Genomic DNA, 16,899 nt, shown 5'->3' on the forward strand with positions numbered 1-16,899 from the left:
CTCTCTCTCTCTCTCTCTCTCTCAAAAATAAACATTGAAAAATATTTTTAAATATAAATAAGCCCTATTTATGGCATCTGTCCATATTGATTTATGTTTTCTAGTTCAACACTCTGTGTGTGTGTGTGTGTGTGTGTGTGTGTGTGTGTGTATGTCTGTGCGCTTACCCACCCTTTAGTCAGCCTTGATGCAGAAACAAATCTAAAATCTCAGTGGCTAACAAAAAAACATGTATTTCTTGGTCACATTACGTGTCAGCAGCTACAGATCATCTGCTGTGACTATGTCTAGGTGTCTTCTCATTCTGGTGGGAATGTATAATTCTCTTATCAGGAAGGGAGCTAATATGTGGAAACAATCACACAATTGCGACACCCACTAACTAAATGTTTGGTTTCCCTGTCTGGCCCACTCTTGGCCACTACACATTTAATAGCATTCTGAGGCCAGAAGCTAAAATCTTTTTATAAACAGAAGATTTAAAAAAGCTGATTCAGAGTAATTCAGATATGTTAGCATACATGAAATTTATTAATTTTAATTGGTTGTGTTAAGAAGATACAGGTAAGAATTCAGTAATAGAGTGTTCCTCATTTGGCTTCTTCAGATCTTTGACTCTGAAGGGTTATAGATAACCAGAGCCCTAATATTTTTTTCCTATAGCAATTACGTCAATATAATTTCATTCAGTTCAGTCCATCAGTAAATTTTCACATGCCTCCTATGAGGCCAAGAATTAACATAATAGCGAGTTTGTTTGGAGGCAACTATGTATCTTTTTACACTAATGAGCTTCTTGTGAACAAGGTCATTATTCATCTTAGCAAGGAGCACATTGCTAGGACACAGTCAACACCTAATGAATATTGAACAACGGCCAGACCAACTGAATACATGAAAACTGAAAATTCCCGAATGCATCTTTACCTCTCCTCCATAGGAACTTCTACTTGCAGAAAAGTGGGCCAGAATGAACAAGCTTCCATTTCCAAAGATTGATCCCAATGTGTTTGATCGAGAAGGACTGAAGGAATGCTATGTCTTTAAACCCAAGAATCCTGACGTTGAGAAAGATTGCCCAACTATCATCCACTTTGTTCTGGCCAACATCAACTTCAGAAATTACAAGGCACCAGGTACGTTGGGAATATATTATATCTGTAGAGTAGAAATCTGGGAAAGGAGCAAGACTGATGTTAAGTTGTTTCATAATGGTACTTGCTGTACCAACTATTAAAATTTTGAATTCTTCCCTTCTCTTAATAAATAGCTACTATCCTGAGACCCCCAAGTACTTCCCCTCTTTCTCACTCCAAGATCCCCTGAGTTCTTCACAATTCAGAAACTGATATATTAACATATCAATAAAAATCTCTGGGGCTTTACTCCAGAACCTGGGCTTGTGTTTGTTCTGATCGGTTGGTGCCCTTGTCATACGGATTGTTAAATATTTTGAAAAATCACCCATGCAAGAAAACCCTTGTTTCAGAACAAATCATGCAAAAACTCAGAGAACTTTAAGTGACCACAGGATTAATATAATACAACATAGCTAGTAATTTCAGGTTGCCATGTTATATTTTGTAGAAAAAGAGAATCAAGTTCAAGGCACAGTCATCCTGTTTTACTACATCCAGAGTCTATAGACTCTTCAATATCCTAGAAGATACTGATTAACAAAAAGGAGATCTAGAGATTGACGAGCAGGATGCTCAAGGCCTAAAAATCATATTATCCTCGGACCAGAAAGTGCAGTTGTGAACGGAAAGATACAAAAGATAGTCATGGAAGATTTGACAGGGGTTGATGGAAAAGAAAGTGATCTTCCAGAGAGCGGAGGAAGACAAAGAAAAGATCAGTCGGGGTGGGGGGTTGGTTACTAGGAGTCAAACTTCAAAACAAGAGAAGGAAGAATTGGCTGGCATTTTCAGTTATTGAGCAGTAGAGTACTTAAAACCTAGAGGATCTTCTATCACTGTTAATACTCAAGAAGAGGCTGTGTAGGGGATTCCTGTGGTATGAACACAGTTAGATAATGTCTTGGTTCAGATTCCCCCAGAAGCACATGCTGAGAAAGAATTCAAGGGCAGATGGCTTATTTGGGTGGACTAGGGAACCTTAGTAAGGGAGTGGGGAAGTGATAAAGGAAGGGAGACAAGCAAAGATGTGTTAGTAAGCCAGCTACCATGAGGAGAACTTGATCCTGTTGGAATACTCTAGGAAAAGGAATAGAGCCTATGCTCCAGAATCATCCTTCCTTTTCATGCAGCAATAGGCAAGGGAACTGGAGTATTTACATCCTACTTCCTAGTGTCTTTGGTTGACTACTGCCTGGGGCAGAGTGTTATTTACCAGACTTTACATCCTGCTGTTAGAGAGCAAAGCAACCTTCCCCAGTTGCAGGATGGGGTAGAAAGTCCTTAGGCAGAGGGATGCAGCTGCTGGCAATTGGAAGTTGCCCAGGCAGAACACATAGAAATCCCGACCCAGGGAATATGGGTGAGAGCAAAACAGTGCATACTACAGATTACATGACCCCGGTGGGGGGCTCCCAATGTTATGTTTATGGCTATTTGTATGTTTTATTTCTTGGGTTTTAGAGATATTTTGTAGTTTTCAAAATCACACCAATTGAGACTCTTTGGGTATTTAGGTGTCCCAAGAGAAACTAAGGAAGAGAAAGAAATAGCTGATTTTGATATTTTTGATGACCCCGAATCACCATTTTCAACCTTCAACTTTCAATATCCAAATCAAGCATTCAAAAGGCTGCATGATCTCATGTACTTCAATACCCTGAACAACATTGATGTAAGTATCTCCTGTGGTCATTGATGGTGTCACATACTTCTATATCACATAAACATAGCAATACCTTTTTAATTAATTAAAAATAAAGTTTATGAATGATGCCACCCAAAGTGTACCATTTTATTTTTTGTAAATTATTTTATTACTCTCCAGAAGAACCCTATAAAATTCACAAATAAGAAAAGCAATCTTTCCAAGCAATCTTGGAAAGATTGCTTTTGGGCAGAGCCCACATTTTATGCTATTATTTGACTGAAGGATTGTTTAATACTCTCAGCTTCTTTCCCAGAGTATCTAATGTATTCATCGTATGATAAAATAAATTATAAGTAGGAAGAAATGTGATAAAAAGGAAATACAAGAGTAGGAAAATGAATGTAATAGAAGTGTAGTTAATCTGCTAAAATATCATGAGCTTTCATAGATACACTCATGCTTTTAAACGTCTTTATTTTTGTATATCTTGGGAATGTTGCCATCAGTCACAGCCTTCTCATTTTTCACCTATGAGATATTAAGTATGCTTTGCATTAGGAACTTCAGCAACAAGTCATCCTCTTCAGTATTAGTCATTCCTATCCCCAATAAATCTGCTGCTAAGATTCTGCGTCTATGTGACATTCTGTAATCTCTAATTCACCATTTAGGAACGTGGTTGTGTAACTGAAATCATGTTGGTTTGTAGTTCCAAACCATAGTGTCTAATAAATTACTATCAGTTGTGAAAGCCCAAGTTCAGTAGCCTAATTGGATTTTGCACATTAAAAAAAAAGAATAAAAGAAAAATAAAGGTATTAAATGGAGAGGGAAAGGTATCCTATCTGACTTACCAGTCTTTTTGGATACTGTACGAATGATGCCAAAGAAAGCACAGTATGTGGATGAGTGTTCCATTTGCACTAAGAGAATTCTAGCACGTCTGGTTCACTTGTGGGTTTAGTTGGCCTGAGACTAGTGGTGATCAATTGTGTACAGTTATAACAGTTATGCCATAATATGTTTATTAATCAGTATCTTTAATTTTTATAAACATGAAATTTTTCCCTAATAAGCTTCAGTTCCTAAAACTCTAAAATGGTTTCTTGTCAGCCTTTACTTATGAATAATATGTGATAATTCACATCAAACATGCTTAGTGAAGTTTATAGCATATATCATTTTCTAAATATATTTATCTTTTTCTTTTTTCTTTTATCTTACAATCAATGGACATCTGAAATCCATAGGCTACATTGTTTCTGTGGTGATTGTAAAAATTTAAAGAATATTAAGAGAAAATCAGTATTTTAATTTTTAACTTATAGGGGGTGAACAGACATTCTCAAAATAGTGTTGTGTTTTATAAAACCCCATGCTGTCAGAAGAGAACTAAGGGGTAATATCATAGTAATCCTATATCTGGTATGAAACCAGCAAACTCAAACCTATGTATTCCTTGGGATTAAATGCATTAAATTTGACCATTTGTCCTCAAGTGGAAAAAAAATATAGAATATAAGAATATGTAAATACCCTGTTAGACTTGGAAAAATAAAAGAATACCCACACATACATATGCATATTTACATCTGCATATTTACATACCTCTATATAGTCTGAATGTGTGAGTGGATAGATATAGATATATAATTTAAACAACTACATTTCTCTCATTGCTTTCACTTCTGGTTTATATAAAGTCTGCTAAGCTATTTGCTATAAAGAATGATACAGTTCTATTTATATATTCTCAAAAGTAGTTTGTTTGACACGTAGATGAACAAGTAAAAGCCTAAGCAAAAATGAACTGAATTCCAAAATAACTTTCCTGAAATATAGCTCATCAAACATTAATTAATAAAACAGGTTTAAATTGCTTCTAAGAATGTTTCTGGCATAGAATGTAGAAGTAAGACCATGGGCTTTATATCTTATTTAGATTTCAAAGGGGCCACTTGTGTGACTTTGAATAAGCTACTTTTGGGGTCTCAGTTTCCTCATCTCTAAAACAGATGTAACAGCATCTATCATAATAGCTATAGTGAATCATCGGGTGATGTATGTACAATAACCTGCAAACAGAAGCCGCTCAATAAATGGGAATCTTACCTACGTGTATCTATATCCTATACCATGCTAGATACCCCCCAAGACCTTCGCAAATGCCCAGAATTAATAACATAGACAAGTCTGTACAGGTAATAGTAGCCTAGACAGTAAATTGGCAGGGGGGAATGGGAGGTCATGAGTGAATGTGAACTTCCTCTTAAATTTTATGACTATTGAGACTTGTGTTCAAGTGATTCCTGTGTGTGTGTGTGTGTGTGTGTGTGTGTGTGTGTGTGTGTGTGTGTGTGAACGTACACATGGGTACATTTCATACCCAGGTAGGAATTCCAGTATTCACTGACATTTTATCTCTTTCTTGACTATTCCCCCAACCCCTCACTTGTAACCAAGGAAACAAACTTTATCAGAATCAAAGCTTCTTGATAAGGGATGATAAAACAGAACAACAAAACTGCCAGGGCAGGATGCTGGAGAGTTCATTAGGCTCAATCATTAGCTAAATCATTCATTCCCACACCACCTGAATAGCGTAGCTTACTAATTCATACTTCAGCAACACAGCACATATTTACTTCCCACGGACTGTCAGTTGCTTGCCAGTTGTGGACCCTAGGAACAGAAATTCTTTTAATGCAGACCCCTGACTGCCAACTCCATAGAAGATGGTTTCCAAGTTTGTGGCCATGACCACTGTTGGCTTGGGGCAAATTTTCATCTTCGATTAACATTCTGGCTTAAATTTTTACTCTGAAAAGGCCACCCTGTCTCTGACAGCTGTATGCTTCTGTTGGGTTATTTTCCCAGAGATCCTAGCTGGCCTTCTTTGGTAAAGCTAAATTCTAGTTCATCTTTAGAGAATTCTTGCTCTGTTTCTGCTCACATCGTGACAACAGCCTGGGTTTCTCATTAGCAACCGGTTTCTGCACTTACTCAGTCCTCCCAAATTCTTTCTCACTGAACATTGCCTCGGTGCTTTTACAATGGCGGTATTTCATTGGGTGGGGGTGGGGGTGGGTGCTGGGTTTTTTTGTTTGTTTGTTTGTTTGTTTGTTTTAAGAAACCTACCATAGAATGACTTATACCAAAACATGTGGTATGGAAATGAAGGGCCTTTGGAGTCAGACCAAATTGGGTGTTGAAATCCTTGCTTGCTGCCTCTTGGCTGGGTAATCTTGGACACGTTGGTTAACTTTTCCAAATTTTGCCTCCCTCACTTGTAAAGAGAAACAATGATACATATCTTACAGTAAAATATTATTAAGTAAATTATTATTAAGTAAAATAATGTAATTTAAGGGCTTGGCATGTAAGAGACACTATAAATTGAAGCAATTAATATGATAATGATAATAATTATTATCAGTGTTCATATTGTCTTCTACTTTTACTTATAAATTTAAACCCTTTGAAAACTATAACTTGCCTTATTTACCTTGTGTCCTCCAGAGACATTGATCATGATGCCAGGCACCTAAAATAAATATGCAATAAAATTTTTGTGAATGATTTTTAAAATGTCATTGAGTTACTGGCTGAAATTATTAAAGAGTTTGATGTCATAGGAGGAGAGGAGAGCAAATGGCAGGACACAGGTCTGTTGGTTGGAGGCAGAATTTCTGACCACACAGAAATTCTACACCTTATATGCCTGGGCATGGAGCGTGCTGGACTCATAAACCCCCAATTTGATCTGGAGGGAATATGGCCTCTCCTTCCCAGGACCTTGTTGATTTAACTGCCACAGGGAAATGCACTGTTATTCAGCCTCACTCATTCAGTTGATTACTTTGGTAGGCATATTCTAAGGTTATGTGTCAACTTATTCAACATGTTCCAATGATGCGTAATAATGAGCTTTTAAAATTCTTTTGCAAACAGTTCTTTAAAGCGGAAAATACTAGATGTTAATTAAAATGAGGAAAAGCATGTATCCAGAAGTACTGGTACTTAATTCTTCATCGTCATCATAAGAGCACTTAGGTACAAGTTAAAGTTTTTATCTTTTCCAAAATAATTTAGGAGACCCTGACTGGCTCATTCAGTAGAGCATGGGACTCTTGATCTCGGGGTTGTGAGTTCGAGCCCCACGTTGGTGGAGCCTACTTAAAAAAAATTAAATTAAAATATTTTTAAAAAACACAAAGAGGTTAAAAAAATAATTTAGAAGCTTATTATATATGATGGCCTAATATGCTAGGCCCCAAATCATCTACCTTTAATGCTGCCTATAATCTCTTTCCATCTTATTTATTCATTAACTCAACACAGATTTGTTGGGTATCTACTGTGCCAGGCACTGTTTTCGTAACTAAGGATATGACAGTGTACAAAATAAAAAGAACAAAAAAACAGTTTGAGTGTTCAAGATAAGCTAGATATTCTCCCCTAGAATAGTTAACACTTAAAATTAGCCTATGAGGTAGGTATCTTTATTTATATGTGAAGAAACTGAGTCAAGGATAACGTAGGCAGATTGCTGGAAGCCACACAATCATGTGAGGAGTCAAGATGGGGGTCACAGGGTTTTTTTTCTCACTCTTTCCTCACTTTTGAAGCATCTTTTTCTCAAGAAGCCTTCTTTCCTGTTTCCCAAACACAGTCTCCTTTCCTGCCAGGCCAATTCCCAGATGTTTCCTATGCATGCCATGATCTCCTATCTTCAGCCCGTTTTACAAGATCGTCTAGAATTCTACTGAGAATGCCCAGTCCATCCACCACACTTATAGAATCTTCCTGTCCTTCTATTCATCTCATTATCTCCATGAGTTGAACTTTGTTTTGATCAACTTTCCATGCATTCATTACTTTGACAAATAATTATGGTTCTCCTTCTGTGTTCTAAATGCTGGGATCAAAAATGACAAGACTAATAGGGTACCTGTTTCTATGACACTCGGTTTATTTTGGAAAGGCAGGCATTTGCTGGCAAATTCATAGTAATTTAGACCAGAATATCTTCACATAGTCTTCTATGTTTGTAATTTTTATTTCTCTTTCAAAATATACAGTAACTTTCCTCTTGGGGATCATTTTTCATTTTCTGTTGTGGGAATTCAGTATTTGCTTGTGGATTGCTTCTAATCTCATGCCTCTAGGGGAGAAGATCACATTTAACATGTTTCCTTTTCTTATTCTTGGCCTTTATTGCCATAGATTTAGAATCTGGATCAACATTAGAAGGGTACTGAATGGCACAAGTGAAGGATGACATAGGTCAGTCATACTTAGGGATGAGCAGGGGGATGGAGAGGTTTGAGAGATGAGGGCTGTTGTAGTATAACATGAAAGGGAAGAATTTGGAATCTCAATGAATTTCAGAGGGGAATGAAAGAGGAAATTAGATGCAAACACTATTGAAGATTACCCCTGATACCATTTTAAAAATAGGAAGATTCAAAGATGGCATATTGCCTCTTTGTTTGGGGGGGGGGGGGGCTTTTTTTTAATTTAATTTTTTTATTATTTATTTTTATTTTATTTTTTTAATATGAAATTTTTTGTCAAAATGGTTTCCATACAATACCCAGTGCTCATCCCAACAGGTGCCCTCCTCAGCACCCATCACCCACTTTCCCCTCCCTCCCAACTCCCATCAATTCTCAGTTTGTTCTCAGTTTTTAAGAGTCTCTTACAGTTTACTCCCTTCCTCTCTTTTTTTTTTCCCCTTCCCCTCCCCCATGGTCTTCTGTTAAGTGTCTAAGGATCCACATTAAGAGTTCTTTGGATACATGTGATTGTACCATGGATCATGCCAGAAAGTTTGGATTTAGCAACTGATGCAGTATTGAGTCTAGCCTCTTCTGTTTATATCACAGAATTATAAATCACAACAAATGGCTGTTTTCTGCAGCAATCTGAAAAATCTGGGCAATGCCTTCATAGTATTAATGTGCCACCTAGTGGTTCAACTTGCACATTCTAACTATGTGATTTGGGATTTTCAGTTAATAAATGTAAATATTCGTTTTCCTTTATAAAAATGGCCTGTTTTCTAGAAACACCTCCAACGTCCACTTACGGTAAATCCACTAGTTCATGATACTGATACTGCTCATTTTTGCGTGTTTATGAATTCATTATAAAGGAATTGACAGCAGTCATTATTAGTATAAGTTCCCTGTGGTTTGTTATATTTTAAAGCTTTTTAGGTATTTGGAAAATAAATCATTGGTTTTTATTTTACTTGGGTATTTCTCTGCAGTGAGGGTTCATGTGTCTTGTGCTGCCAGTGAGGGTTCATGTGTCTTGTGCTGGTATGGTGAAGGAGAAACCAACTGAAAACTTGCTGACATTAGATCTAGAAAGGCAGAGAGATTACTAAAAGAAGACGTAGGACCCACTTGATAGAATTGGTTTGCTGACTTCTACCATATAATAAGCCCACAATTGGATATACCTTGTGTGTTTATTTCTGGTAACCTTTATAGCCTCACATCCAAATTAAAGCTAAATTCTCGCACACATGGTCAGTTTAAAAATAACAACAATAAATAGGTGCTAGTTAGGGAATGCTTCCTACGTGCAGGTATTGTGCAAAACACTTTATATAAATGATCTCCAATCCCCACAAAAGCCAAGGTTAGTATTATTATTCCCACTTTAAAGAAGAGGAAACAGGAGTGCCTGGGTGGCTCAGTCAGTTAAGCATCTGACTTCGGCTCAGGTCGTGGTCTCTCGGCTCTTGAGTTTGAGCCCCTCATCGGGCTCTCTGCTGTCAGCACAGAGCGCACTTCAGATCTTCTGTCTCCCTCTCTCTGTCTGCCCCTCCCCTGCTTGATTTCCCCCTTTTCTCTCTCTCTCTTTCTTTCTCTCTCTCTCTCAAGAATAAATAAATATTTTTGAAAGACAGAAAGAAAGAAAGAAAGAAAGAAAGAAAGAAAGAAAGAAAGAAAGAAAGAAAGAAAGAAAGAAAAAGAAAGGAAGGAAGGAAGGAAGGAAGGAAGGAAGGAAGGAAGAGAAGAGAAGAGAAGAGGAAACAGGTTCAAGGATTTAAGCTAATTCCCCTTGACCTCACATAGCCAAGAAGTAATTGAGCCTGGAGGTCCTTGGTCAAGGTCTCCTTCACAGGCCTGAAGCCTCTTCTGTCACCATAGAATTAATTATGTTTCCCTTACTCATGGGGAAAATGGCGTCAGCAAATACCCGCTTTACTTAAAAAAACTCAGTAACAGTTGAGCCCCTAAGACAATTAAATATACATAAATGATACTATGTTTTATTATATATATTCTTTCTATATAATTTAAAAATCATAGAGCAAATAAAGGTGCCCCATTTCTGTGATAAATCCCTCTTTCCAGAATACAACTGTTTGTTGTTTAAAGTTACCATTGGAGAATTAGAGGAGCCTGCCCTTCGGGCCCAACACAAAGTCACAGAATATTAGTTACATGTTAGCACTACTCAGCTCAGTATCTCTCTCTTTCAGGCATTGACCTGGGCTTGCTCAGTGACACTGGCTGTGGACATGAGTTTGCCAAGGCTTCCTACCTGTGGCCAAGGGCTCAAACACAGGCAGATAATACCTTAATGCTGTTTAACAGTCCCTGGGGTAGAGAATAAAGGGGATTGTAAAATTATCCCTGTGATTTTCTTCTGTGCCCTCAAACTTTTACCTCGTTGGTTAAGATGAAATCCTACAGTCCAGTCCTAGGGAATAGAGTCTTCCTGATTTGGACAGGGTTCCAAAACAGCAGCAGAGCCAGGCCTCTCTGCAAAAGCCCATTCCCATTCTCTGCAACAACTGCTTCAACCAAATTCCAAGTCTTGTCTTCTTTCCAGAAGTTCTTAAGTAGGTTAACTTCACACCAGAAGAGAGTATGATCATTGCATTCGAAGTTCTTAGAGGTTATAGTCACCATTAATTTGAGTATATATGAAGATTATTCTGAATAAAAAATAGTGATCATCCATAAAATCACTAAGTATGGCATTTTCTAGATAGAGGACATCCATGTTTTATCCCTGTACTTGTTTAGCTGAGAAAGCAGGGCAGGTCTTCAGCAATGCCTCTTTTCTCTGTAGGTTTAAAGAAAGTCTTCTACTTCCTTGTGTTCCCTCATTTCTGCTTATCCACTAACAGCAAAGAACATAAATTCTAGATTTACTTGTTTCTTCCCTCTTGACACCTTCCCATAGAAAACCAGAATAAGGATACATTTACCAGGTTACAAATGTTTTATTCACAATTTTATCAGCACAAAATCTGGAACATTCCCAGAATACTGCTTTCTCTTGTTGGGGAGGGAAGATTATCTGGATATGAGCTTAATAAGAGTATAAATGGCGGGATGTTAGAGCTAACTATACACATGCATGACTCAGAGATTTCTCTCTCTCTTTCAAAAAGAAAACTATACTAAAAAGATCAATTAGATATTTGTTTTGACCAAACAAATGCTTACAGGGGGCTAGAGCAATACTAATTATGCACACTTTACCTCTATTTGCAGGTGATAAAGAACGCCATAGTTGAAAGCATTGAATACAGAAGACAGAATCCGTCTCGTTGCTCGGTTTCTCTTAGTAATGTTGAAGCAAGACGATTCTTCAACAAGGAATTTCTAAGCAAACCTGCAGCATAGTTTGTGTTGTGGAAAGGGTAGCAATTTCTGAAGCTGAGGCAGTTTGAAATGCCATTACAACTGGATTTGAAAACACAGTATAGATGTTAGTACTGATCACAAGAGACTGGCTGCTACTCAAAGTTGAAGTTACTTAGCCGCGTGAGAATTATACTGTTATAAATTTGTTAGGTTGGCAGATGATGTGATCATGTTAAATTATGCTCAGCTACATTCTCTGTCAGTATGAATTTCCTGATGCAAATGTAGGGACATACACTGTCGCTAAGACATTCCTCACCAACTATCTTATGTGTCCTCTTTTTAAAAAATTGTTTTCTTTTAAGAATCTTTAACGGTTCAGTCTCAATAAGTAAGATTTCGCATTGTGTGTAAATGTTATTCACTGACTGGATTTATTCATACCACGAGACAACACTATTTTTTATTTATATTATGCATACATACATACATGAAATAAATACATCAATATGCAATTAGCATAACAGATTTTTTGTTTATTTTTAATGGGATATTGCACTGTAAACTATGAAACATTCTCAGATTCAAAGGTTTCAAACACAAAAGTTGTTAATCTTAACTGGTAATGTGAAATGTATCATTTTAAATCATGGTTATTTTTCTTAAAGGAGAAGACATGTAATCTGTTGAACAAATGGTATGCATTTCTTCATCAAGTAGAAAAAGTAACTTCTTCTAGTTTAATATTTTACTTTGTCGAGATTATCTTGGACTGTTTGCCCACCAGAGAACAGTTGACCTCAGAGAAAAATCCAGAAGAGTAGCACAGGCTGTATCTGGAAGTCTTGGCTTAGGGACAGTCTGTATCGCATGACAGTGGTTTCTGTTCCCATTGAACTGCTAAGGTTCAGGGTTGGTGTAAACCTAAGGAGAAACCAACATAGTAAAGAAACTCACCTGTCTTGGTTATCTTGGTTATTGTCAGTCATCTCCACTGGAATGTAAGGTCCTTGAGGGTGGGGACTTTTGTCACTTTTGTCCACTGCTGTATCCCCAGATGCTGCAGCATGTCTGATGATGTGTACTGGGCACCAATTTCTTGTATGCATAAATCAGCCAAGGAAAGAATGTTCCCTTCTTCTTTGTTATTGTTTCTTTATCTTTCCTCACACGTATGAATGTGAATATAAGGTGATCGAAAAAAGACAAATGAATAGAGAACGTAAAGAAAGGTAATTCAAAGAAGGAAGAATGAATGTCCAATTATTAGCACTATTTATTGAAGAGACTGTCTTTTCTCCATTGAGTATTCTTGGCTTCCTTGTCAAATGCTAGTTGATTATATATGCTTGGGTTGATTTCTGGGCTCTTGGTTCTGTTCTATTGGTCTCTTTGTCGGTTTTTATGCCAGTACCATACTGTTTTGAGGACTATAGCTTTATAGGGTAGCTTGAGGTCAGGATGTGTGATGCCTCCCGCTTGGTTCTTTGGATTTCTTTGGCTATTCAGGGTCTTCTGTGCTTCCATATAAATTTTAGGAGTGTGTTTTCTACTTCTGTATAAACACTACTAGAATCTTGATAGGGATTGTACTGAAACTATAGAATCTGGTAGTATTGACATTTTAACAATATCAACACAGGATGTCTTTCTATTTATTTGGATTTTTTTTTTTTGCATCAGTGTCTTATGGTTTTCAGAGTAGACATTTTTTTACCTCCTTAGTTTACTTCTAAGTATTTTATTGTTTTTGATACTACTGTAATGGGATCAATTTATTTCTTTTTAAGAAAATGTGTTGTTAGTGTATAGAAATGCTACTGATTTTTGTATGTTAATTTTGTATTCTGAAACTTTATTTTTTTTTCGTTTTTTAATGTTTATTTTTGAGAGAGAGAGAGAGAGAGAGAGAGAGAGAACAAGTGAGTGGGGGAGGGGCAGAGAGAGAAGGAGACACAGAATCCAAAGCAGCCTCCAGGCTCTGAGCTGTCAGCACAGAGCCTGACGTGGGGCTTGAACCCACAAACTGTGAGATCATGACCTGAGCCGAAGTCAGATGTTAACCAACTGAGCCACCCAGGCTCCCCTCTGAAACTTTATTTTGTACACTGCAATGGAATTCATTGATTAGAGCTTTTTTTTCTTGGTTGAGTCTTTAGGATTTTCTGTATATAAAATGTCATCTGCAAAGAGACAATTTTACTTTTTCCTTTCTAATTCTGCTTCCTTTTATTTATTTTTCTTGCCTGATTGCTCTAGCTACAACTTCTAGTACTATATTGCATAGCAGTGATAAGAGTAGACACACTTGTCTTGTTCCTGTTCTTAGAGGAAAAGCTTTCAACCTTTTACCACTGAGTATGTTAGCTGTGAGTTTGTCATATATGGCCTTTACTATGTTAATATATGTTCCTAATTATGCCTAATTTGCTGAGAATTTTTATCATGAATAAATGTTCAGTTTGTCAAATGCTTTTTCTGTGTCTATTGAGATGATCATATGTTTCTTTTCTTCATTCTGTTAATGTGATGCATCACATTGATTGATTTGCATATGTTCAACCATCTTTGCGTCCCAGGGGTAAATCCCACTTGATCATGGTGAATGATCCTTTGTATGTGATGTTAAGTTCAGTTTGCTAGGATTTGATTGAAAACTTTTGTATTTATATTCAGCAGGATATTTTTTGATCGGCCTGTAGTTTTCTTTTCTACTAGTGTTCTTTTCCGGTTTGGTATCAAAATAGTACTGGCCTCATAAAAAGAGTTTGGGGGTGTTCCCTCCTCTTTGATTTTTTGAAAGAGTTTGAGAAGGATTGGTGTTAATCCTTCTTTGATGTTTGGTAAAATTCACCAGTGATGCCATATGGCCCTGGGCTTTTCTTCATTGAGGGATTTTGGATTACCTATTCCATCTCCTTACTAGTAATTGGTCTATTCAGATTTTCTATTTCTTCCTGATTCAGTCTTGATAAGTTGTATGTTTCTAATAATTTTTCCACTCTTTCTAGGATGTCCAGTTTATTGGCATATAGTTGTTCATAGTAGCCTCTTATCATCTTTTGAATTTCTATGTTATCATTTGTAATGTCTCCTTTTTCATTTGTAATTTTGGTGATTTGGGGTTTTTTTTCCTTAGTTGGTCTAGCTAAAAGCTTGTCAATTTTGTTTATTGTCTCAAAGAACCAACTTGATAGTTTGTTTAATCTTTTTTAATTGTTTTTTGTTCTACATTTCATTTATGTCTGCTCTAATCTTTATCATTTCCTTTCTTCTGCTAACTTTGGGTTCACTTTGCTGTTCTTTTTCTAGTTCCTTGAGGAGTAGAGTTAGGCTGTTTATTTGAGATCTTTTTTGTTTCTCAATGTGGTTACTGCTATAAACTTTCTTCTTAGAACTGCTTTTGCTGCGGCTCAAATTCTGGTATGTTGTTTCCATTTTCATTTGCCTCAATCTTTTTTTTTTTTAATTTCCCCCTTTAATTACATCTTGGATCCATTGGTTTTCATTAGAATGTTGTTTAATTTCCATGTGTTTGTGCATTTCTAGTTTTCTTCTGGTTGTTGATTTCTAGTTTCATGCCATTATAGTCAGAGAAGATACCTGGTATGATTTCAATCTTCTTGAATTTGCAAAGACTTGTTTTATGGCCTAATGTATGGTCTATCCTGGAAAATGTAATGTCTTTTTGATATATTGACCCTTTTTTTCATTATATAATCACCTTGTCTCTTTTTACCTTTTTAGTTTAAAGTCTATTTTGTCTGACATAGCTACCCTGATGTTGTTATTGTTGTTGTTGTTGTTGTTGTTGTTGTTGTTGTTGTTACCATTGCTTGAAATTTCTTTTTCCATCTGTTCACTCTCAGTCTGTCTTGATCTTTAAGGCTGATTTGAGTTTCTTATAGTCAGCATATTATTGGATTTTTTTAAAATTCTTTCAGCCACTCTTTGTCTTTTGATTGGAGAATTTAATTAGTTTATGTTTAAAGTTACTATTGATAGATAAGGACTTACTATTGCCATTTTAGTAGTTATTTTCTGGTTGTTTTGTAGATCCACTGATCCTTGTTTCTTGTCCTGCCACCACCTTTTTTGTGTGTTTTGATGTCTTTGGTATTGGTGTACTTTGACTTGTTATTTGTGGTTTTGTATGCATGCAGTTACTATAGGATTCTCCTTTGTGGTTATCATGAGGCTTATATAAAATAATGTAAACTGGTAACACCCTATTTTAAACTGATACCACTTAACTTCAATAGAATTCACCAACTTTGCACTTTTACTTCTCCTCTCCCTCACATTTTAGGTTATTTTTGTTACAATTTACATTTTTTTAATATTATGTTGTAGTAATGGTTATTTTTACTGATGTTGTTATTTATTTTTATTTTTTTCACTTACAAACTAGAGTCTTAAATGAATTATGCACTATACTATTACCATTTTGTACAATCTATGACAATATATTTACCATTACCAGTGAGATTTATACTTCTTTTTTAATGTTTTTATGATGTTAATTAGCATGCTTTTCCTTCTACTCAAACACCTCCCTTCAGCATTTCTTGTAAGGCAGGTATGGTGGTAATAAACTCCCTCAGCTTTTGTTTGGGAAAGTCTGTATCCCTCTTTTGTTTCTGAAGGACAGCTTCACTGGGTATAAAACTCTTGGTTAACAGTTACTCTCTTTCAATATTTGAATATGTCATTCTATTCTGTCTTGGCCCCTCAGATTCCCGTATAATCCCTGTGGTGTGAAGTCAGAGAAGGGGCTCCTGCAAAGCAACTCACAGTGCTGGGGGTTGGTGGGGAGAGCTGTGGCTGGTTGTCTCCCTAGGTTCTCTTTTCCCACTGGAGGAACCAGAGAGGCTCAGGAAAGACCTCTCTGCATAGTGCTGCACTGGTCTATGGAAGAGGCAATTCAGTCAATGTGTAGCTGCCTCCCCTACCCTTCTAATGTGATCTGTCTTGGTCTCTGTGGTGTGGGGGCAGGGGGTACTTTAGCATTTCTCCTATGTTCTAGGATTCTCGGTGGTGTCTTGTTCTTGAATAATTGTTAATTGTCCTTCTTGTGAGGGGAAGAAAAGTCAGGAGCATCCTGTGTTGCCCTTTCGATGACATCACTCAATTTTGGCCTTTAAATCTCATTATTTACAAAAAGAAACCTAGGCTTTTTGGAGAAGTGGCTGATTTCAGGGCTGGGACAAGAAAAGTATAAAATAATCTTAGACCATTTTATTTTGCCAGAAAGCAAGGAAGTGCTCAGGGAATAATAGGAACATGTCCAAAAGACACAGAATCCAGCTTGACTGACTCCCTTTGGGAAGAATGAGCATTAAAATAAATAATAACAGATCATAATCTGTTGGCTATGCAACAGATCATAATCCCATCGAATAATATAGGAAACCATTACTGTATCTTGATGAATAAATATGTTGATAAATAATAAATCATCTCAATGTTTATTAATTACAAAGTGGGAAAGTAA

General features: G+C 36.6%; 1 protein-coding gene across 6 annotated transcripts in view; it reads left to right on the plus strand.

Moving 5' to 3' along the window:
* PLA2G4A (phospholipase A2 group IVA) overlaps positions 1–11,929 on the plus strand; it is a 158,686-nt gene extending 146,757 nt beyond the window's left edge. For all 6 annotated transcript variants that reach the window (XM_027074337.2, XM_053209800.1, XM_027074338.2 and 3 more), the window contains 3 exons: positions 941–1,136; positions 2,654–2,811; positions 11,313–11,929. In XM_027074337.2, the coding sequence (XP_026930138.1) occupies positions 941–1,136; positions 2,654–2,811; positions 11,313–11,444 (486 nt within the window). In that variant the 3' untranslated portion in view covers positions 11,445–11,929. The remainder of the gene's footprint in view (positions 1–940; positions 1,137–2,653; positions 2,812–11,312) is intronic.
* Positions 11,930–16,899: the final 4,970 nt, after the last annotated feature.

This window comes from Acinonyx jubatus, chromosome E4 (genome assembly GCF_027475565.1).
Source record: "Acinonyx jubatus isolate Ajub_Pintada_27869175 chromosome E4, VMU_Ajub_asm_v1.0, whole genome shotgun sequence".
Classification (NCBI taxonomy): Eukaryota; Metazoa; Chordata; class Mammalia; order Carnivora; family Felidae; genus Acinonyx; species Acinonyx jubatus.